The sequence below is a fragment of the Sceloporus occidentalis genome, unplaced genomic scaffold (assembly GCF_023333645.1).
Source record: "Sceloporus occidentalis isolate IW3139 unplaced genomic scaffold, rSceOcc1.0.p SCAF_4, whole genome shotgun sequence".
NCBI lineage: Eukaryota > Metazoa > Chordata > Lepidosauria > Squamata > Phrynosomatidae > Sceloporus > Sceloporus occidentalis.
In genome coordinates, this window is record NW_028316984.1 from 174,095,735 (window position 1) to 174,120,537 (window position 24,803).

At 40.8% G+C, this 24,803-nt stretch overlaps 1 protein-coding gene across 2 annotated transcripts in view; it reads right to left on the reverse strand.

Moving 5' to 3' along the window:
- Positions 1 to 24,803, reverse strand: part of LOC149315027 (echinoderm microtubule-associated protein-like 5) — a 139,124-nt gene that overhangs the window by 65,512 nt on the left and 48,809 nt on the right. For both annotated transcript variants that reach the window (XM_089522366.1, XM_089522365.1), the window contains exons 8-17: positions 24,011 to 24,148; positions 20,122 to 20,378; positions 19,020 to 19,232; positions 18,288 to 18,455; positions 16,069 to 16,175; positions 14,828 to 14,946; positions 12,669 to 12,855; positions 12,039 to 12,144; positions 8,287 to 8,380; positions 7,319 to 7,419 (exon numbers count right to left, since the gene is read on the reverse strand). In XM_089522366.1, the coding sequence (XP_089378492.1) occupies positions 7,319 to 7,419; positions 8,287 to 8,380; positions 12,039 to 12,144; positions 12,669 to 12,855; positions 14,828 to 14,946; positions 16,069 to 16,175; positions 18,288 to 18,455; positions 19,020 to 19,232; positions 20,122 to 20,378; positions 24,011 to 24,148 (1,490 nt within the window). The remainder of the gene's footprint in view (positions 1 to 7,318; positions 7,420 to 8,286; positions 8,381 to 12,038; positions 12,145 to 12,668; positions 12,856 to 14,827; positions 14,947 to 16,068; positions 16,176 to 18,287; positions 18,456 to 19,019; positions 19,233 to 20,121; positions 20,379 to 24,010; positions 24,149 to 24,803) is intronic.

Below are 24,803 nucleotides of genomic sequence, written 5' to 3' on the forward strand. Positions count from 1 at the left end.
CGTTGGGTACTTACCGTGACACGTTCATTTCCTGCAGAGAAGGGTCCTGGCATCCTGTAATCTGGGTTTAGCTCCTCCTATTTGCTCCTGTAGGCAGGGACAATAAACAAAAGACCGGCCCCTATATAGGGAGGAGCTAGCCCCCCTGAGCCTCAGTCAATAACAAGCCAAGCGACTAGTAAGGTAATCAAGGAACTGAACTTTAGTAACATCAGCTAAGGGTTAACTAGAACACCTTAGAAAAAACTAGTCCAAGAACAAACAAGAACTCAGAAAAACCAATCCAGCAACAAGAAGAAGAACAAGGCAGGTCCACCAACAGGCAGGCAGGGTCGGAGGCCGCAGGCAGCACCCGGGTGGGCAGGATGCCAGGACCCTTCTCTGCAGGAAATGAACGTGTCACGGTAAGTACCCAACGTTCCTTTTCCCAGCAGAGAGGGCCCTGTCCTCCTGTAATCTGGGATTTACAAAAGCCCTCTCGAACTGGGAGGGAGGTGCTGCTAGGAGACTGTGGGCCCCGACACAATCTGTTGGAGGAACCTCTTTTGAAATGACACCTCTATGGACTGAGACACGTCCAGTTTGTAATGTCTTATGAAGGTCGAAGACGACTTCCGTGTGGCCACCCTGCAAATATCTGACAGGGAGGTGCTAGTGGTCAAGGCCGCAGAGGTAGATGCACTCCTGGTTGAGTGCACCATCAACCCCTCGGGTGGAGTGAGATCAAGAGTTCAGTAGCTCTTTTGAATAGAAGACCTGATTCACCTAGTCAGAGTCGAGACTGGTACCTTGCACCCCAAAGAGTCCAGGCGAAAGGAAAAGAACATCTCAGATGACCTTAAGGTTGAAGTCCTCTTGATGTAGATTTTGAGGGCTCTGCACACATCCAATGTGTGCCAGGTCTTTTCCAAGTCCTTCTTAGGATCGGGGCAGAATGAAGGCAGGAGAATGTCCTGTGACACCTGAAAGGCTGAGTTGACCCTAGGCACGAAGGTAGGGTGTGGACGAAGGCATACTGAGACAGGCCTAAAAATACTCAAGTCTTTATGTACCGACAGGGCCCCAGCTCTGACACCCATCTGGCGGAGGGAATGGCCGCGAGGAAGATGACCTTGAGGGAGAGGTGTTTGAGGAAGGCCTCCCAAAGGGACTTGATCGAACCAACCGTCAGAGCCTTTAAGACGGTGTTCACATCCCAAGATGGAAAACGATGTCTGGTGGGCAGGCCCTGTTGGAAAACTCCCCTTCACAGCCTCTTAATGTGAGGATGGCTGCCATTCTAGCTGCTCTTGTATGGAGCAGAAACAACGTGATGGCAGACACCTGCCTTATAACCATGTTGGGTCAAGCCCTTCTTAATGTCATCTTGGATGGACTATAGCAGGTCAGCCACTGAAAACCTGAAGCAGTTGATGAGAACTTGCCTAAGCAGTGGATTATGTGATCAATCAGAATAGAACCTGATCTAATCTGGGCCTATGGCAGTTTCCAGCCTGTCACTGATCACCTTGTCAACTGGTTATAGCAATGAAGGTGATATTAAGGTGATTTCATTTGTAGTAATTAAGACTTACTACTCTGAAAGAGGAATGTTAATGTCTGACCTCCAATTAAAAATTTCAAAACAATGTGCAGTTCTTTACTGGAACATCTGTGACCTGTGTAAAATAAGACTAATCCCATGGTTAGGCAAAGAAGACACTGGATTAACCTTTATCTCGCAGACATTGGTGAGTCCATGCAGAAACATAGATGCACTCTGTGTTAACAGGGTATGTGGTCAGAATTAAGCCTGATTTCTTTTGAGGATGAACTTGTCTAGAGACTTCAAAAATCACCCCAACTCCATGTAGCAGACTATCATCAACCTGTATGAAGGCTGAGGGGTCTCGCAGCTAAATGAACTGCTGATTAAGGAGTCATGAAATGGGAACAGAGGCCTTGGCAAGGATAGCCCTCTGGTATCTAATTTCGAGGAGAGAATTTTCTCCACAAAAGGGATCTGTCAAAGGAACACAAACCTAAATTTAAAATAGTATAGTGGGCCCTCGATATGTACTGGAGTTGGATTTAGGACTTTGCATGGATACCAAATCAATGGAAGCTCAAGGCACATAACCTATAATCGCATAGTAAAATGGAGTCTCCTATATAAAATAGTAAAATCTTAGTTCGCTGTGTTGTATTTTTGTTTTGTTTGTTGTTGTGTGTATATATATATATATATATATATATATATATATATAAGCAAGCTGTGGGCATAAAGGTGGCTGGTGTAAGTCTCTATATGGAGCTGTATGGTATATTAAATCTGAGCATTTTTGCTAGCAGAAAACAAGGCATAGGCACTAGGGAGTCTGTTTTTCCAGCCCCAAAAGGTAGTAAACAATGGTGTTGTTTGGACCTAGGGCTGCCATAATTGTCCACTTTTACCAGGGACAAAATGTAGGACAAATTCAAGACCAAACTGTAGGGCAACTGCAGGACAAAACTCAGCTCAAAATGTAGGACATTTAAGGTCCACCATTTTTCTTCAATGTCCTACATTTTGGGCTGAGTTTTGTCCTGCAGTTGTCCTACAGTTTGGTCTTGAATTTGTTCCACATTTTGTCCCTGGTAAAAGTGGACAATTATGGCAACCCTATTTGGACCAGACCATGCCATGAAAACCCAATCAGGGATAAGACACTCACCCACACAGCAGCTAACCTTATAACCATAAAATCATAGAATCATGGAGTTGGATGAGACCACAAGGGCCATCAAGTCCAACCCCCTGCCATGCAGGAAATCACAGTCAAAGTATGCCCAACAATATGGAAAGGAATCTTGTAGCACCCTGAGACCACCAAAGAAAAGAGATTAGCAGCATGAACCTTCATGGCCTTGAGCCCAATTCATCATATGTATGATAGATCCTGTTACAGTAGGCTTCCCAAGCCAGGCAGCAGTTGAATGGCAAGCCCATCAGCAGGCATTCTTATTTAAAATTTAACAATCTAGACAAGGTAAAAGGTAATTGTGATTTTTGTGGCAGACCCCTCAGGGCTCTGTAGGATGTCTGAATGGGATCTGAAGCAACCCCTTAGTAGAGAAACCTGATTATATTGTTTTAAAACACTCATGGAGGAAGGGGAGTTTCTCCTCCCATGGAGAGGAGTCGGTCTGTTTTTGATAAGAATTCTTCTTAACCCCCTGTATTAGTGAGAACCATCTCATGGAAGAAACTGTGTTGTTTTTGTTTGTTTGTTTGTTTAGTTTCTTCCCTTTAACAGACATCTCTCCAACAAAGAAGGGAAGGCAAGGGGAGCCACATCTTTTGAGGCTAGCTGACTGAGGTTCACTGTGGCGGGATACAGACCGCCATATAGTACGTCTTCTATACGTACTAGGGTTAGGAAGGGGCGGTGCTTCCGCACCCCCCTAACCCTAGTACGTATAGAATACGTACAACATGGCGGCGCCCCTTCCACATGGAGGCCGCCATGTTTACGTATCGGACGCTGAGCGTCCGTACGTGTCGCGGCACCTATGACGTCGCGAGTCCGCGCCAGGCGCCTCGCGACGTCATAAAGGCGCCGCAAAAAGAAGCTCCGAAATGGAGCTTCTTTTTTGCTCCGCGCGGGAGCCGCGCGGTTTGGCTGCTGCGGCTCCCTCGCGGAGCAAATGGCGCCGGCGGGAGACCGCCGCAAAGCAGCGGTCTGTATCCCGCCTGTGTTTTATAACAGGAACATAATCCTTTTGCCACTAAAATGGAGTTTGGTTGGTCACCTTAATCCAATATATCTATCACCTCCTATGAGATGTTTTTACCAAAGATCCTCAAAGCATGTAAGCATTAGAGGTCTGTTGAGTGACCAGAGACCTTCTCCTTGCTTGAGTCACCCTGTTTATTAGCATTTAAATGAATCTGTATTGTTAAAACTTATGCTCTTAATGAGAAGTGTTATGGCTGATAACAGTTTGCACAAAGGAGGTAGAACCATGTGCTCTGGACCTAATGGAGACAGTGATGGAGGCTCATGAGGAGGCAAGAAAAGTCATCATGTGGCTTTTATGGCTAGCCCCTCCCTTGAAGAATTAGTTTCCAGGCATCTTCTCTGGCCTGGAAAAAGGAGAGGGGGGTGAGCAGAAACAGCACAACTCAAACCTCATGTGCTAACATTAATAAAATGAACACCAGAAAGGTTAACCAGTATCTCTTGTAAATCTGAGCCCACAGCCCTGTTGATGTGGGGGCTCTCCCCTCCTTTATTTGCCCCATCAAGGGAGGCTGCCTGGGCAGTGGCTTATTCCAAGCACTGAAGAAACTGCTCTTAAGTTAGCAGTGACTGAAGACCATTGCTAATCATGGGTAGATAGCTGCATATGGCCTGTAGTGTAGCCCTGATACTCACAGGGCATTTTGTTTTATTTATGTTTAAAACAGCCCCAACTTCAGGCTGGGGTTTACAGCTTAGCCCTTTTAATTTCAGGCAGGCTCTATAGTAACCTGGCTGCATGATAGAAGCTAGTTTGGTCCTCAACTCCCTCCCACTTGCATAGGTAGTTGGGAAGGGCAGAGGGGCTGCTGTGGGCCATGGCTCTACATTTACCTGAGGTAAGTCTGCGTCCTGAGAAAGGATAATCTCTGATGGAAAGGAGAGGCCAAGCGCTCAAGCTTTTCTCTCAAGAGTGCCATGGTTTGGGGCAGCGAAACACAATTGGGGGTGAAGGGAACTCTCCACCCATGATATCCACAAATGGTTTACCCCTTTTTGTTGTAATTTTTGGGGAGGGAACACAGGAGGATTTGTATCCATGTGGTCTCTCAAAGAATCCTTGGGTTGGAAGAGATCCCAAGGGCCATCCAGTCCAACCCCATTCTGCCATGCAGGAACTCTCAATCAAAGCATTCCCGATAGATGGCCCTCCAGCCTGTTTAGAAGTGGGTGGCAGAGGCCCTGTTCTCTCTGGGGAGGACATGAAGCCATATTGTGCTTTTTTGTGGGATGCTCTGTGGCAGCCTAAAAAGACCATTTTAGAGTTGGAAGCTTCAGCTCCTGCTGGGCCAAGTCCAGCTTCCTTTACAGCCATGTGTCTGTGCAACACAGAGGAGGAATCCTCTGCCTCCTTTCACACCATCTCATTATAAGAATTCAAAAGGAATGTGCAGGAGCCCTGACAACACCACCATGTGTTTCCCAGTCTGCAAAAGGATCCCCCACACCTGTTAGGGTCCTGGGTGCCATTGGCGCCAGAGATGGGAAGGAAGGGGGAGACCAAGGGTTAATGCCCCCATCTGCCCTCCTGGCAGAGTCCCAAACCTTATGCTAGGCATAGTGCCTGCAATGGCCATGGCAGAGGCCTCATGGCAATGCCTGCCCTAGATCTGGCAAAGGTTCTTTGGTGGCTAGAGAGAGAGGGCCCCTGGTACTCACCGTTCTCCTGTGACTTCTGGCTGGCTTGCCTCTCTGACCTTGGCCATTTCAGGCTGGGCAGAGGTGATGCAGAGAAATCCTTTGCCATGGCTTTTGGCTGGCCTGTCCTCTGAACTCTGGCTGGGCAGAGATGCTGAGGAGGGAAGTTTCCATGACTTCTGGCCAGTTTCCTCACTGATCCCTGGCCTTAAACAGGCTGGGCAGAGGTGGTGCAGAGAAATCCTTTGCCATGGCTTTTGGCTGGCCTGTCCTCTGAACTCTGGCTGGGCAGAGATGCTGAGGAGGGAAGTTTCCATGACTTCTGGCCAGTTTCCTCACTGATCCCTGGCCTTAAACAGGCTGGGCAGAGGTGGTGCAGAGAAATCCTTTGCCATGGCTTTTGGCTGGCCTGTCCTCTGAACTCTGGCTGGGCAGAGATGCTGAGGAGGGAAGTTTCCATGACTTCTGGCCAGTTTCCTCACTGATCCCTGGCCTTAAACAGGCTGGGCAGAGGTGATGTGGAGAAACAGAGACATGGAGGGGATACCTCTCACCATCTCTTCCCACGGCTCCCATGTGCTGCAATGCTGCTTGCAGAAATCTCCAGTGCTCCCACCATGAAAGGGGACAGCTTTGGAGCAGAGGGAGAGTCATTGGCAAAGCCAAAACCTTTCTCCAATCCTGGGAGCCCTTGCCATTTTAAGTCTTCTTCATGCTTCCAAGGCTGTAGTAAAGAAGCTGCAGAGCAACAGCAAACACATCCCAATGGGTCTCCCTCTGAAGCCAGCTCCCTCTTGAGCTGGCAGACCCTGAGCTAGGGAAGCCTGGGTTAAGGATGGCCCTTCACTCATGCTCTCAGGGTCCTCTGCCATAGCCACCACCAAAGAAGGGGGGAAAGGCAGGAGAGAGGAGAAGAAGGGAAGGCCAAGAAAACTCTCAAACCGCTTTCGTAGAAAGGAAAAACTTCGCTGGCTCGAAGAGAACATCCTGCTAGGAGCTTAGGCAGGAACAAGACTGAGGCTCAGGGGGGCTAGCTCCTCCCTATATAGGGGCCGGTCTTTTGTTTATTGTCCCTGCCTACAGGAGCAAATAGGAGGAGCTAAACCCAGATTACAGGAGGACAGGGCCCTCTCTGCTGGGAAATTTCCTCTATCGTTGAAACACAGAACAAGTTATTTATCTAATTTCCCTATAAACAATAATCACACCACTGGGAGAAAGTTCATACATATGCAAATGAACTTGGCAAAAAAATGAATGCATACTTTCAGGGAATTAAGGCCCTCCGAAATCCTCTGGCTTAACTTCTGAAAATATTTAGAATTATATAGGTAATATTTAAAAACAACAAAAATCTATTGGTATCATGACATAAGCAGTCCACTTCATCAAATGCATGATGATGTCTACAAAAGTGTCTGTCAAACAAAACCTCTTTGTTTTTTAAGGTACCACAAATTTTTTTGTTTTGTTTTGTATTTTTTTTTTTTTTTTTTTTTGCTGTAAAAGACTAAAACGGCTATCCCAGCTCCCAGAAATCATTGCTGGCACTTATGTCAAAAGAGACAAGACAAGAGAAAAAAATGTGCGGTGATTCGTATGTGTTTTTATCTAAAAACAAGCCCCACTGAGTTCAAAATACTTATTCCTTAACAATGATTTACTTTCAATGGGGCTCGAGCATACGCGGGGTTTTTTCATGCTTCCGGAATGGATCCCCCACGTATAAAAAGGGTGCACTGTACTAGCAATAACTCACTACAGGTAATAACATTAGGACTGCAGCATATTTCTCTTGTTTTCTGTTTGATTACTTCTGTTTATAGGGTTTAGCACTCTTGTACAATTGCTTGGTGTCTTGGTGTGTAAAAATTAATTCAACTTTCCCAAATAATACTGTAATACTTTATTTGTCCTACCTGCTCTTCGCCAAAATTTTATGTGTTTTATTCCAGCTGTAATGAGTTTATCAGGCATGTATGGATTAATTTTAACAACAAAGATCTTGTCTTTGCTCCCTCTAGAACAAAACACAAGATATTTTCAGTTTGTTATAGGGAAAATGCTTTGTACAAGTAAAAAAGTACCCTAAAAAAAACAAGATCATCAATAAATGTATGCATTTAAATAGTAAAATTAATGTGTAACATCCCATCCGCCCACTAGAGACTCTTCTGCTTCTGGCCTTGTTGGACATTCATATATGTCCCAGTCCTATGCATACAGAAGGACTACACATATAAAGTCTAATATTCAGAGAGTCTACATTTCTCACTCAATTGCCAGAGTGAATGTACGATATCATTTGTGCAATTCATATATAATACATGTTACATCCATCTGCAGTCAACCGGTAGTTTGACAAGACATAACTTCACTTTTGCACTGTGCACAGAGAAATTATCCAAACTAGACCACAGTATTCATGGTTTCTTTTTTTTTTTCTTGGTCATTTCTCTTTGAATTAAGTATTGACAAGATTCAATAGTGGGATGTGGTGGATTAGCAGTTAAGACACTGAGTCTGACGACTGTAAGGTCAGTAAGTCGAGACTGAAGCACCACATGATGGAGTGAGCTCCCATTGTGAGTCCCAGCTTCTGCCAATCTAGCAGTTTGAAAGCATGTAAAAGTAGATAAATAGGTACCACTTTGGTGGGAAGGTAACTGTTCCATGCAGTCATGCTATCCACATGGCCACAATCATCTCTGGCATTGCTGGCTCCCTTGGTTAGTAACAGAGATGAGCTACAGTCCCTACAGTCAGACACAACTACAGTCTCTACAGTTGAACACGACTACAGTCCTTACAGTTGCACACAACTAGGCAAACTTGTCAAAGGGGAAACCTTTACCTTTAAGATTCCATAATTAAGCTGAACTCTTACCTTGTTGCTGAAAGCTTTTCTCCTTTTCTCCAGTCCCAAAGAACAATAGTATGATTGTCATCTATTCCAACTGAAGTTAACCTTTTGCCATCCGCTATAAAAACAAAGAAATATGATAAGGCACATGGACATAAATTATTATTCTCTAACCGGGAAAATACCTACCCAACTGTGGGAATGAGAGAACGTCCCCTTTGTCCAAGTCCTCACTCTCACATACTGATGTATCAAAGCCATCCTATGGCCCTCCAGATCTTGTTGTTCTTAACTACCATCAAGTCGACTTTGACCCTATGAATAAGAGACCGCCAAGTCATCCTATCATCAACTGCCCTGCTCAGATCTTGCAGACACAGTGCTGTGGCTTCCTTCATCGAGTCTATCCATCTGGAATGCAGTCTTCCTCTATTCCTACTGACTTCTACCTTAATAAGTATTATTGTATTTTCTGTGAATTGTGTCTTCTCATGACATGGCCAAAGTACGACAGTCTTAGTTTAGTCACCTTGGCCAAAAATTTAATCAACTGCTGACTGCAAACCAATAATTATATTCTAATAACATCTGGATGGAACAGAATCCCCACCTATAAGCTTTTCATACTTGTACTGATTCTCCGGTTCCCTCCAGCTGACAGGGCTCCAACCTCCACCTCTGAACTGCCCTGAAGCCAAGCTCGGGTAAGAAGCCTCGGAGGGGGAGGGAGGGGAGGACCTCAGTGCAGTTGTCCCTAATAGCAGTGTGGCCATGTGGACACACTGCCATTAGGGACAATGGAACTTGAGCATTTGCAGATTTTGGGGGGGAGGGGTCTGGAACAGATCCCTGTGGATACTGAGGGCCGACTGTAGTAGATAAACAAATTCTGAATTAGTAACCAAGGGGATATAGCGTTCCTGGATAGTAGAGTGGGTTGATTACTGATAGTGTGTCATGATTACTGATATGGGATTGTCCTCTACAGGCCCTCTAGACAAAAAGGAAAAAAAGGAGCGAGAGAGAGAGAGAGGATGAAGATGTCTCAGAAAATCTCAGGCAAATCCAATGTATTCACTTCCTGAGCACGTTTTCAGGTTGGGAAAGACAGGAGGATTCCTGAATCACAAATGGGGAATTTTTCATCTGTTTATTTATTTAACAGTTTTATGCTGCCCAATCCACCTTTCTCATGTTTGCCCACCATGACTAAAAATAATGTAATCATTGTTGTCGTATACCTTCAAGTCGTTTCTCTGACTTACAAAGACCCTAAGACAAACCTATCACAGGGTTTTCTTGACAAATTTCTTCAGAGTCGGCATACCATTGCCATCCTCTGTAGCTGAGAGGATGTGACTTGCCCAAGTTCAACAAGTGGGTTTATATGGTTGAGCTAGGATTCGAACCCTGGTCTCCAAAGTCATAATTCAACACTCAAATCACTACACCACACTGGCTACTGTACACAAGTACTGTACAAAATATAACAGTAACAGAGTACAATGAAATAGTAATTAAACTTAGTAGCATGTAAAAATTTTAATTTTACTTCTAAAAGTTTGATAAAATATACATCTTGTTTTACATTCTGAACAGTGTGAATGGGGAAGACATAAATTATTGGCCTGTTACAGACTGCCAAAATAAAGCTGCTTCGAGTCTCTTTGGAGGTATGCTATTTAAATGATGCATGGGTCCTAAGAGTCCGGAGGTCGCGCCAAAGCCACACTCCATTCCTAAGCACTGGAGTGTAGCTTTGGTGCAGCTTCCAGATTCTTAGAATGCGTGCATCATTTAAACAGCATACCTACTAATGTGACTCATACATTCCATACCAAGATAAGTGTATCCTAAGTTCAATGTGGTGTAATGGTTTGGGTGTTGGACAGACTCTGGAGACCAAGATTTGAATCCCTGCTCAGAGACAGAAACCCACTGGGTGACCTTGGACACGTCACACTCTCTCAGCCTCAGAGGAAGGCTGTTGCAAACACCCTCTGAACAAATCTTGCCAAGAAAACCCTAGGATAGGGCCCTCACAGGGGTGAACCAAGTAATAGTATATTCTCATTACACTGGATCAGAGGTGAGCAACTATTGTGCATCTGGGGCCCATTCTTTTCCCTCCTGGAGGCTACATAGACTGACGAAAATGCAACACAAAACGACAACAACATTGAAGTGCCCAAAAGTTGACTTCTAGTTTGAAATGTAAAGATTAACTGCTGCTCCTCAAGGCTTCCAGGAAAGGCAATTTAGGGATGGAAGAGACAGGCAAGAAAAAGCAGCTGGAACCTGCATTTTCTGGAAGCAGGATGAAGCCCCACTGTACACAGTGGCTGCTCTCAAAGCGGCCTGAACGTGCATGGCCCAACCACATGGCACAGCATCAAACCACACCACTGGTTAATTTTTTTGTTGGCTCCCCACCATGCATGTGCACCATTACACAAACACACTGCCAGCAATTGCCTGCTGTCTAGATGCCATCCCATTAAGTGGCCACACCTTTGATCAGCCACACATGCAATCCTTCAGCGGTACAGGGCATCGGTGCATTGGTGTGCCCAGTAAAACACTGGCAAAGTACAATTATGGAGACCCCTGCTACATGCCCCCTTCACCCCATACCCCCTCTTGAGCTGTCTAGTTACTTATATCCATTTGAAGTGTCACAGTTTCAGGTTTTTTGCATTGCCGCCCTGACTGTTTGGGTACACTGGCTTCATCGTTTTTAAAGGCACACATACACTAGTGTGTTTATATACAGCTTTAAGGATAAGGTTAGGATGTATCTCTCCTTCAGAACTGCTCGTGTTGGGGCATTTATATGCAGGTCAATGGTGTGCATTTTCTGGACTAAATTGGAATATCCCGGGTTCTGTTTGCTCCGGGTTTTAGCACTGGAGCAATCAAGTTTCTACCTAGTTTGGAAGTTTCAAACTGCTTTATTGGCTCTGTCTCTGTTACAGGTAGCAAAGATTGCAGAAGGGAATGTACCATCATAGGAGATTATATTAAAAAGAAATCAGGGAAGAGATTGAGAAAAAAGATCAAGAACTTTACATTAGTTCAAGGTGAACTCAAAATGGACTTCAGAAAGTAAAATAATTTTATTAACACTAATTAACTTTCAATGTCCTAATGAAATACAGAACTTTTCATATTTATTTTAAAAGCTTATGTTAGAAACTGTTGCCATTATCAATTGTTGATAAATACAAGCAGGCATGATGGAAGAAAGCCAAGTTGCCTTTTTGTAATTCAAGAATAAGTAATGTACAAATCACACTTAGGTGTTAGGCAACAGCCTAACTCAAATTTTTCTTCAATATATATGACTGTAATGGCTTACAGTAGAGCCAGAATGGTATAGTGGTTTGAGTGTTGGACTGAGACCCTGGAGGCCAGGGTTTGATTCTCCTCTCCTAGCCATGAAACCGACTGGATTGCCTTTGGGAATGTCACATGCTCTCAGCCTCAGGGGAAGGCAAAGCAAACCTCTTCTGAGCAAGGCTTGCCAAAAAACATAACAAAACAAAACAAAACAACAACAAAAATCCCATGATAGATTCACCTTAGGATTGCCGTAAGTAAGAAACAGCCTGAAGCCACACAACAACAACAAATGGCTTACAAGGTAGCTTTCTAACGTGAACACTCCTCACACATAAACCATTCCAGACATTCATGTATCAATATAATAGGCTCAAGCAAGGTAGATCACATTTGAAAGATCAGTGGTTTCAGATAAACAAGATAATCATAGATACCTGAAAAATCAACAGCACAAATACCATACTGGTGATAGCCCTTTAAAACTGACAGTGGTTTGATTGTCTCTGTATCCCAAATATGGATTGAACAATCCCGACCAACCTTAAACAAAAGAGATTGAACATAACTTTTTCTGAATATCTGTATTTTTTAAAAAAAATCATTTTACTTTAAATATGCAATTACAGTGGAGATAAAACAAAAATGCAAGTGGGGTAACAGAACAATAATGCTAAAGCTTTTATTTCTCAATAACATCAATTCTGTAAATAATACAAGATCTCAACATCCCTCAAAATTGGCTCTATTAAATAAAATATGGTTCAGAAATCTAGTAATGGGTTCCAATTCAAAATTCAGTTTGCATATACAAACAAAAGAGTGACAAGCTAAAGATCAGAGCAGATTAATCCAATTGATGCTGAATGCAGTAGAACATTGTTGCAATCTTAAATAATAACTTTCACTTTCACCTTAATTTCTTCTGAAATTCAAGAACTCCACGTTTATTCTTTTTTAATGTATCATAACAAAGCCAACCGCGTTTTCTACAGCTAGATTGCTTTCAAATATATTTCACAGATATTTAGTTATATTCTCACTGAAATCCTAAGCATGAATCCTACCTGGCCTGTTGCCACATAGTCCTTTAAGGGATGAATAGCAAGACACAAAATGTCATCATCATGACCCAAATAAAAGCGTTGTGTGTTTTGCTGCCGATTATATACTACGCCCACTGCTGCAACATGGTACACAATTTCTCCCGTTTGAGTGTAAAATAAATTACTTCGACAGTCATAGCCCCTGTAACTAACAAAATACTTAGTGTTAAGGCAGCATCCATAATTGTGTTGTACAATTATATTGTATAAGGTTTTTTTTTACAATGCATACAGCAGAACAATAAAGTGAACTAGGATGTATCAACAACTTTCTCTTCTAGTTATGATGGTAAGAGACAACGAGATATTTGAAAATAGTTTGTATACAGTAGTAAGAAGAAAATGTCACTGCTTTCTTGTGTTATTGTAAAGTTAAATTATGAATATTATACAAAGTATCTTTTAAAATATTTTCATTAGGTTGTACAGCCTTTTTTTGTTTCTTTCACCCAACTCCAGCATAATTATATTTCTCCCAAATCAATCATTTCCCAGAAGAATACCCCATAAAAATATGTATTTAGTGCATAGTTATATAAATGATATTAAATTGGGGTGGGGGAGGAATCACATGAAGCAAGAACAAAATCAAGCAGGTTTGCCAATAAATTTAATAAAAATAGAAATTTTACTTCCTCTCTAATCTTGCTGAGTAAATGCTAGAATTAAAGAGGAAAAAAACATCTCATGAAACTTTTGTATTTGTTATGAAGGCCTAACTAGATGGAATGCAGTAGGCCCTCCATATACGCAGACTTGCCATCCAAGGATCCCAGCATCCGCAGATGGCAAGCCCATTGGAGGGGGATGGCAGAGGAGGAGGTGAGAGGCAGTGGCAAGGGGAAGAGGAGGGAGGAGGAAAAGATGGTGGCCCCCTGCCACTCACCGCGGTCAGAATGGTGAGGCGGGCTTTGGGTGGCTAGGGCTGCAAAATGTCATTGTCTCCAATGTTGTTTGGCTGTGCCACCATTGAGGCCAATGGGACATGAGCATCCACAGATTTTGGTATTGGTGTGTGTGTGTGTGTGTGTGTGTGTGTGTGTGTAAGGAATCTCCCACAGATACCGAGGGCCTACTGTATAGATATATGTGTATCTGACTCATCTACATTTATGAATGTGAAAAGGAAAAAAGATATTTGAACTAAAACTATGGTGATATTTGGTGATATTTGACATGAGGATATGGTAATATTTGAACTACAGCATGCTATAGTGGTTTGAGCATTGGGCTAGGACTCTGGAAACCAGGGTTCAAATCCCAGTGGGCCATGGAAACCAACTGGGTGACCCTAGGTAAGCCACACACACTCAGGATCAGAAAACCCCATGACAGATTTGCTTTAAGGTCGCCATAAGTCAAAAATGACTTAAAGGCACACTACAACAATAACGGTGATTGGGTGAAAAGTTTAATCTTTCCCCATGTATCATTGCCCTATAAATACTCATATTAAAACTGCTATGTGGTTGTAAGGCCAAAGTACGCAAGTGCCATATTTTGCAAGTATGGAAGTACCATATATCTTTTCCAACAGGCACCCTGCTATTATGGACCATCCCACTGATTACTCGCCACTGATTACTTTAAGATGTCCTGTTTTTTAGTCTCTGATTGTTTTAATTGATTGTTTTAATAATCTAATTTATACTTTATTATTGTTATGTTGGAATTATTATATTGTTTGTATAAGGGGGTTAGGAATAGTGCGATTTATTTATATTGTATGAATTTTATTATAATTGTAAGCTGCCTCGATCTTATTGGAGAGACGGGAGAGAAATAAAATTTTATAATTATATTATTATTATTCTCTACTCCCTGGGAAGGCAGAAACACTCACACAAACTTCTCGGCTGAGCAGCAGCAGTTTACATAAGGAGAATGGGGTGTTCGGTGGTACTTCTTTGTGAGCAGTATTACCATACTGACCTGTATATAACTCGACCCAAGATTCTGGGGTCACTTTTTTGACATAATTTTTTCAACTTTTAGATGGGTATATATGATAATTAAGGATCTCTAGAGTTAAAGTTAATATGGTTAGCTTTATTTTAGCATACTCAAATCCAAGTAGAGGAAAACATTTTTCATTTTGGCAAAAATACTGATCCACATACCCATGGACAAAGTGCAACCTTATACTATTGATTGGAGTCCGTTCTCTTCTTTTTGAGGCTGCAGTTTTTCGTTTTTCTTTACACTGCTCTTTAAGCTGAGGTAGATCTTCTTTGTAAACCTTAGCAGAGAATATACAGGTTCTCTGTAATTGTGCATATCTGAAAAGCAAATCTCTCTGAGGAATAGAAGTTTACGGGCAAATTTCTTAAGTTTTTATAATGGACATATTAGCAATAAAAATCAACAGGGATTGCAATACAGTTATTTTTAGTATGAAACAAAGAATTATGAGTAAATTGCAGTCTAGATTTAATGACTTTTCCCAAGTATAGAAGCCCTTTGAATCAATGGAACTTATATAATAGTCAGTTAACCAAATCCCCTATGATTTACTGGGTTTACTCTACTGGGGAAAATACGGGTTTTAGGGCTGAATGTTACTATAAGTACTCTGAGCACATCAAGACTCATGGGCAAGCTTTTCACTGACCTGGGATTTATATAAGGGAAGCTGAATAAAATCCACCTGGAAGATCAACCAACACTGATATCATGTACAGTTCTGCTGATGCTTCTCTACTGTTTCACAAGGACAGAGAGACGGGGATCAGCAAAATCAATTTCCTAACTAAACCAAAATTTTCCATGTAAGCTAAAATTAAGATATAACGGTCTCTTGGTATCCATTGAAGTTTGGTTCCAGGACCCCCCATAAATATTAAAATACATAGATGTTCATGTTCCATTAAAGGCAATGGCATAGTAAAATGGTATCCCTTATTTAAAATGGCAAAATCAAGGTTTGCTTTTTTGGAATTTTAAAAAATATATATTTTCAAACCATGTATGTTTGAAACCATAGATAAAGAATCTGTGGTTATGGAAGGCCAACTGTACTATATGATTCAGGAACTATGAAATCAATGCCAAAGATATTCATTAACTGGTGAGACCAATCACAAAAATTCTGAACCTGACAGGGCGGCAGAGCCCCCTGGTTATATTGTAATAATCTCAATCTGTGTAAATTGCCTTAAAAATAACTATAAAGTAAGTGTAAATTTCCTCTGTATAAATAAACTGAAATTACATAAATAGATGATCTTATGGCTCCTGTTTTGTCAACTCATAGAGTTTTTATATAGTTTGAGGGTGACGTGGTATCATTTTAAACATACCTTGGTATTCTGAGGCAAGGGTTTCAGGACTATACTTATATTTTAATGGCATATGACAATACCTGTCGACGGTATGTGATTTGCGTCTCTTGTTCGATTTCAGAGTCCAGCTCTGGAACATCAGATTGATCAGAATCTGATTCTTCACTATTGGAATCAACTAGGCTTTCTGTGATTAAAAAAATAAATAACCCAAATCAAAATAGATATTGAAACAGTAGAATTTAATAACATTTTTAAAAAACTGATTATCTATACATCTACTCAGTAATATAATCTGTTTCACTGAGATGCATTCACAGATAAATGTGTAATGCAACCAGAAACACTCAACAGCCCAGCCCTACCACATATACTCAATTATAAGTCAACCTCATGCATAAGTTGAGGACAGATTTTGGAGTCAAAATTGTGGATTTTAATATGCCTCAAGGATAAGTTGAGGTTAAAACTTTGGGACATGTAACAACGGATCTAAAGGATGAAACAAAGGGAAATAATACCAAAGAACTTACAAAATTCCATCAGGCATAACTGTTTGTGTTCACCCAAAAGGCTGGATGAATGAGAGAGTAGAGGGAGTCAGTACTTCCAGAACAAACTGTCCTGTTATCTTTCACCAGAGGATGGTTCCTCTTTTAAAATAAGAATTAAAGTACACTACTTACACTGACCCATGGAAAAGTCGATTCAGTTTTTTTGAAGTCAGTTTTTGACTAAAGGGCAGGATTCCTAAGGCTCATGGCTTGCAAAAGGGCAGACAGACCTCTGTCTCTTTCTCTGCGCATAACCCCACAATTCCCAAGGCTCATTGCTTGCAAAAGGGGGACAGGCCTCTCTTTCTCTGCACATAACCCCAGGATTCCCAATGCTCATGGCTTGCAAAAGGGGAGAGAGACCTCTTTCTCTTTCTCTGCACATAACCCCAGGATTTCCAGGCTCATGGCTCACAAAAAGGGGCCAGACCTCTCACCCTAGGATTTTCAGGCTCATGGCTTGCAAAAGGGGGGGACAGGCCTCTTTCTCTGCGCGTAACCCCTGGATTTCCAGGCTCGTGGCTTTCAAAAGGAGGGACAGACCTCTCTCTTTTTCTCTGCCCTTCACCCTCAGGATTTCCAGACTAATGGCTTGCCAAATGGGGTCCAAGCCTGGGTATACTCTCTCTCTTTCCCTTGACTCAGCAACTGCTTGTTAGCTCTGGCTGCAAGGGAAGGCTGAGGGATAACTCTCTCTCTCTCTCTTTCACACACACACACACACACAGAGGGGGGGGGGAGTTGGGAGAGCACGCCAGGGACTCAAACGGGGAGTTGTAACAAGATTCCTGGTTACAGAGGAAGGTGGGCACTTCTTTCAGGAAATTTATAAGCAGTATTAACTTATTGCCCTGTATCTATCTTATCTACCCATGATTCTGGAGCCTGTTCTGAGGCATAAATTTCTCAACTTATTGTCGAGTATACATGGTATGTAAATCCTCTGTGGTCACTATTTTTGTTCAGCAGTAGGCCTGACATTGCACTTTCTTCGTTGACTTTCATTAGTAATTGTTTCATGGCTGCCCTCTAAATATACATATGTAAAGTTAGATAAAGATCAAAGTCATAAAATCTGCAATCTATTCAAACTTCAGAATTAATTTATGAAATACAACATACAGTAAACAAAAGACAATTTTATCATCAACTTTCTCATGAACATGCTTTAATTAGTTGTCCAAATATTCTAAACTTTAGCATAAGGAGATAGTTGTCACAAAAAATTATCACAGAACTTCAAATATCTATCATCCCATTCATATTTTTTCTCATCTTGTAAAGTTTGAGTGCATCCAAGGGTGTCACACAAAAACATCCTACTAATGTTTGCTTACTAAACTAAATTAAATAATTAAATTGACTAATGTGATATGAAAGCACACCAAATGCTAAAGGAATTTGAATATTTTGATTGATTAGAAGGAATGGGACAGATTCCACAGCTTTATTGGCAGGACAAAATAAATTAAACTTTCTTATATGGTCTTTAAAAATGGCAGTTCCTGACTGTTTTAATGCCACACCAGTTTTTATCTCATTTGTTATTTGGCTTTTATTGTCATGATTAGATTGGCCATGCCATGGTTAGATGTCTAAGTTAACAAATAAGAAATGGAGAAAGAGGAGCAAAACCTGAGACAATTTTTAAATAGGATTATCCAGTTCAACTATTATCAGAAACTATGTATTTACCAGCAATGTTTTCTAACTACTGTATATTAAATTGTGTATTGCTCACTTACCCTGTGGTGCTATGTGAAGAGCATCCTTTAGCTTCCTTTCAGGAACAAACTTCCATTGGAAAACAGAATGGTCTGCTCCACCAATAGAAATTACCCACTGATAGTCATGTGACCATCTGACATTTGTCACATGTGCTGAATGACCAAGGTATTTTTTAAATTTTGCCCCTGTAAATATAATCAGCTCATTATTTCTCAAACTTATTTCACAATTTTAAAACACAGATCTACATAATCAAAAAGGTGTCTGCTTACTCAAGGCATGAGTCTCAATTTCTGTCAACATTCCTACACTCATCAGCTATAGCTGCTTGTGCATTTGTCAAAGACTGTTCTCAAGGGTCTTTTATATCTCACAAGGAAATGCAGGATGGGGATGATAGGTTAGCCCCACTGCAGTAGTGAAACTTGCCTGGTACTTTGGAGGACATTTAAAATATTTCACAAATCAGTGTAATTAATTCAAATTTTATTCTGCTACTTTGTGAAATTAGGAGAACAGGCTAGCAAAAGCAACCAACTTTGGTTCATATCTTAAACTCTTTTCAGTTACCATTTTCCAAAGGGAAATCTCAACCAGGCAAAGATCCAGGATTGTCAAATTATCTTCATCCAACTCTCCTTTCTTACTTTATGGAAATAGTAATGCAGTACATGAACTGTACCATACTATTCTGAGTTTTACAGATGTCATTATTAATTATATTCAAAGAGCACATCATAAAAACAAACCTTTTCTTAGACAAGGATACCGAAACAGTTTAACTATTCCATAGTCATCAGCTGTAACTAGAACTTGGCCCATAAAATTTGCATCTACAGAATTAATATCACTGATCTCTGAATATTTAGGCCATATTCCATTAACTTCAAGGCCTGAAATTGAAGTCCATGAAGCCCACTGGACACCTTTTAACTCTTCCTTATTTGTCACTTCTTTCCCACCTAAATTTAAAAAAAAAAACTTGTTAATTATTCACTCCATTTAACAGGTCAATTATTCTATTAATCACTTTGAAAACTTTGAAAAAGCCATTTCACTATGAGGAACCTATTTCACTAAATTGCCAAAACTGTTATTGCTATTTCACAGACAACGATTTCCCTAATACAGTGCGACCTTGCCTTATGCGGGGATCTGTTCCGGACCCCTCCGCATAAGGCAAATAGTGCATATGCTCGAGCCCTATTAAAAATAATGGGGCTCGTGCATGATGTGCAGTGCGGCATGTCTGTCCACCACGCAACTTTCAGCATAAGCTGAAAGCCATGTAAAAGGCGCTCGCGTAGGACGTGGATGCACTATACATGAATTGCTAAAAAGAATAGAATGAACCTAGATAACAATTAGGTAATCAAAGACAATGTGAAAAAAAAAATAAATAAATAACAATACTGAGCAGAAAAAAAAACCCATACATTTCTATTCAGAGGCAAATCCCTCTAATTTTAATAGAGTTCCCTTTCCGGATAATGAATATAGCTCTCCTTTAGCACCAATTTTGGAAGCTACCTTGCTCAAAACAGAACATTTAAATAATGAAAGCATGACCTCTTTACATATAATTTAAATACTTATTAGCTCGTTTCCAACTTCAGTCTCTTTGTTACAATATCTGCTATCACATGCTGTTAGATTTGCTGTGGGATGTATAATTTTTATACATATGATACCCCCAAGATGTCTATGTGTGATTAATCAAGCCTGATAAGAATGGTTTGGAAAGGAATGACTTACAGTTCTTATAGTTTTCTAAAAATGATATACTATCTTATGATAGTATGCTTACAAAATAATTTCATGCATAGTTATAATAGTAGCATAGTGTCTCACCAGGCATCCTGTAAAAAAGTCTTTTCCCACTACCATCATTGGTTTGCAAATGTTTACTATCCAGTGACCAGTCCATATGCGTTATAAAGCTTGTGGATCCAACACATTCCCCAACCTTTTTGTACCGCTGAACAACACCATAAATATCAACAGAACTATCATTGGAACCAACTGCAAGGAAATTTCCATCGGCTGAATATTTTAATTCATGGATAGCTTCTTTCCTATCTTTAATATGAACAACCTCTGTCATATCTCTGTAAACAATAAAAGAACAATATTAGGTACTTAAGGCTATGTTTAAAACATTTAATTTCACTATATATTATATTGCAATTTGTCTTGTTTTTCACATATATACCTGTCAAGCTTAATTTCTCTCAAGCACAGATATATCTTCACTCCGAAACTTCTGCAGTTACATGTCTAGTTTAAATCTGAAGCATCTATAGATTTAAAGAATATGCTCATCTCTGGACACAGAGAGAAAAGAAGACAGAAATAATTTCATTGTACCTGAGAGCCAGCAGCTGGTAGTAGGCCTTCTTGCCACATTTCAGCACCACTATTCTGGCCTGAGGGAGAAGAAGAGTAGCCAGGCTAACCTCTTTATCATGTGTGGAAACACTGGACTTATTTGGCCCCCTCCTGACATCACTTTTCACTTGTGGATTTTTTAAAAATTTAAATTGTACGCCTGATCATAATGCTAAATATAGGCAATTAGAATACAATGGTAGGAAGCAGAACAGCATCAAAAAAGGTAGGAAGATTTGGACTAGGATCAAGAAATGAATCAGGAGAGCAACTGATAGTTTTGTGAAGACAAAACAATCTATTCATTGCAAACACTTTCTTCATAAAACCAAAGAATTAAGATCAGAGACCAGGGACATAGTGAAAGAGAAATACAAAAAGCCACTAACTGTGGTCAAAAAGAAAAAGAAACAATGGATGACAGACAAAAATGCTACAGAAACACCAGGAACAGATGACATACTACTAGAACTGGTACAATCTACAGAGATAAAATTGGCTTTAGTTCTAACTAAAATCTGCCAACAAATATGAAAAACTTTGGAAACGATCAATGTACATTCCTAACCCAAAAGAAGGAGTAACAAAAGGGTAAAGCACCTCAGGATCACTGCATTAATTTTCCACGCAAGCAGTCGTACTGAAAATTCTGTAGCAGAGACTCCTACCATATATGGAGCAAGAAATTCCAGAGGTGTAAGCTTAGTCCAGAGAAGAAAGAGGAAACACATTGTAAACATATTCTGGATAATGGAATGCACCAGGAAATTCGAGAAGAAAATCAGCATGTGCTTTATATTATCAACTGGGGTTTGCTTCCAGGAACTCCCGCGGATGACAAAATCCGTGGATGCTCAAGTCCCATTGAAAAAATGGCACAGAAAAATGGTGTCCCTTATATAAAATGGAAAAATAAGGTTTGCTATTTGGAATTTATACTTTATTTTGAATATGTTCAAGCCATGGATGCTTGAATCTGTGGATAAAAAAAAGTGTGGATAAGAAGGGCCAACTGCATAGATCACACAAAATTATGGATTGATCTGAAATAAATGGTTGTACCATTTGGTTGTTCTGATGCATTACTTGTACTTGGGACAGGAGGCTACCAACAGAACATAATACAAAGAATCAGAATGGTTCCCAATTAGAAAAGGGGTCAGACAAGGCTGCATTCCATCACCCTATCTATTCAGCTTGTGTGTAAAAAATATTCAGTGCGGAGCAGGATTAGACACAGAGGAAGAAAGAATGAAGTTCAGATGAAAGAATATCAGCAATCTAAGATATATAGATGACACCATACTACTACAATTACTAACGAGCAAGCTAAGGCAGGCTTGCTGTTGAACATTAAGAAAACAAAAATAATGACCACGGAGGAGTTGCAGAAATCCAATCTAGATAATGAAAAAACAGGAACAATTAAAACATTTCCCATACCTTGGATCAATCACTGATCAGAACAGAGATTTCAGTAAGGAACTCAGAAGACTAGGGCTGCATCCACACTGCAGAAATAATCTGATTTGACACCACTTTAACTGCCATAGCTCAATTCTATGGAATTCTGAGAATGGTAGTTTCTCAGGATTGAGCCGTGGCAATTAAAAATGGTGTCAAACTGAATTACTTCTGCAGTGTGGATGCAGCCTAGGATTGAAAAGGGAAGCTATGAAAGAACTAGATAAGAAAAAGTGCAAAGATATAAAACTGAATAGCAAAGTTAGTGTCGTACAAGCCAGCATATTTCCCATCACCATGTAAGGATGTGAGAGATGGACAGTGAAGAAAGCTGACAGAAAGAAAATCAACTCATTTGAGATGTGGGGCTGGAGAAGAGTGCTGAAGTTACCATGGACAGCCAAAAGAACAAAGAAATGGATCCTAGAACAGATCAAGCCTAAACTCCCCCTGGAAGTAAAGATGATGGAACCAAGGCTGTCGTACTTCAGACACATCATGAAAAGGCACGACTCACTAGAAAAGACAATAAAGCTAGGAAAGGTGGAGGGCAGTAGAAAGAGAGGAAGACCATATATCAGATAGATAAATTCAATCAAGGAGGCCACAGTCCTGAACCTGCAGGACTTCAGCAGAACAGTTGAGGACACGGGGGGCTTGGAGGTGTCCCATTGATGGAGTTAGCATGAGTTGAGGTTGACTGGAAAGCAGTTAACAACAATCAATCATAGAATCATAGAGTTGGAAAGGACCACAAGGGCCATCCAGTCGAACTCCACTGAGCCATGCAGGAATATACCATTAAAAAATCCCCGACAGATCCTGAAAGGCCTGCCAGAATAAGAAGATCTTCAACGAGAGGACCAGTGCAGCCTCTCTGTATGGGGCCAAGCACCAAGGAGTCCCTGCCTTTCTCATATTCCCACTAGATGTACCTGTGAGGGTGGTGGTGGAATTAAATGAGACTTCCTTCCAAGGACCTTAAAACTCAAGCTACTCTGGAGTACCTCAGAGGGTGCTTTTCTCCCACCAACACTGCATACCCCTCTGCCCCACAACCAATATCATCTCCTTCTCAACAAAGACCAGAAGAGGCTTGACCCAGGAACTGTCAATTCAAATTGATTCTGGGAGCTTTTCTGCAGTTGCCAAACCATCTCCAAAACTAAAAGGCTGGGAAACCTGTCAAAGCCAAGTCATGAAACATGGGTGGATAATTGTGGGAATGGATGAAATTTCCTGTATGACTACCAGTGAATCACTAGGTTTACCCCTATGGAATTAGGGGAATACAATTTATCCAGTTTTCTGAAAAGGCTGCAAAAATCTGCTGTCAAAAAACTGGGGATGCTCAAGTTCTATTACAATGGACCCTTGTCATACGCTGGGGTCTGGTTCCAAGATCTCCCATGTACAACAAAATCCGTGAATGCTCAAGTCCCATTAAATATGACATAGCAAAATGGTGTCCCTTATAAAAAAAAATGGAAAATCAAGGTTTGCTATTTGAAATTTATACTTTTTTTTAAACATTTTCAAACCATGTATGCTTGAATCTGTGTATAAAAAATCTGTGTATAAGAAGGGCCGACTGTATATACAAGTGTATAGTAAAGTGGCATCCCTTATTTTAAAATAATGGCAAAATCAAGTTTTGCTGTTTGGATTTCTTTTTTAAAAAAGTCAAGCTGTGGATGGTGGAATCCCTGGATGGATAATCCACGGACAAGGAGGGCTGACTATATTATAAATTAGTCCAAATGGAAGGATAGATTGGGTATTGAAGCCATGCAGGTAGAAAACAGATTAAAAACAGATTAAAGAACAATTATTATTCATTGAGAAAATCAACTGTAAGGAATTTTGAAGTTTGTGGCATATAACCTACCTAACTCGAAGTACTGTGAAAGAACCATCCTTCATTCCAAGTGCAAGATGAATTCCATCCATGCTAACAGCTGCACAACGAATTGGTTCCTCCATATTGCACCGAGCAATCAATGCATGGTCTATGAGGCTCCATATTCTGTAAGAAAAGTTTTAAGTATATAAAAAAAGGAAAGTTATCACCCATGCAACAAAATAAATAACAAAATAAACAAAGCACTGGTGCTTTAAGCTATGTGTGTGCACACCTTATGATTTATGGCAACCCCATGAATTTCATAGAGTGTTCTTAAAGACATGCTTTTGCCAGTTCCTTCCTCTGAAATACAGTCTATAATATCTGGTATCCGTTGGTAGACTCCCATTCAAGTACCAACCAGGAATTACCATGCTTAGCTTACAAGATCAGGTAGAATCTGATGCCTTTGAAGTATGTTGCGGACTAGTTTGATACCTTTGGCTCAGAGCACCTCTCAGTACTGCATACAATATAGCTAGCTCTACACAAATGTTGATCTATTTCTATGTGCAGTTGTGAAACCTGGGCAGTAAAGAAAGCTGATAGGAAGAAAATCAACTCATAGGAAATGTGGTGCTGGAGCAGAGTTCTATACATACCATGGACTGCTAAAAAGACAAATAAATGAGTCCCAGAGTAAATCATGCCTGAATTCTCCTTGATAAGCTAGAAAGCAGTAGGAAAATATGGATAGACCCAACAAGGAAGCCATAGCCTTGAGTCTGCAAGACCTGAGCATGTCTGTTGATGATAGTGACTTTGAGGTCTCTCATTC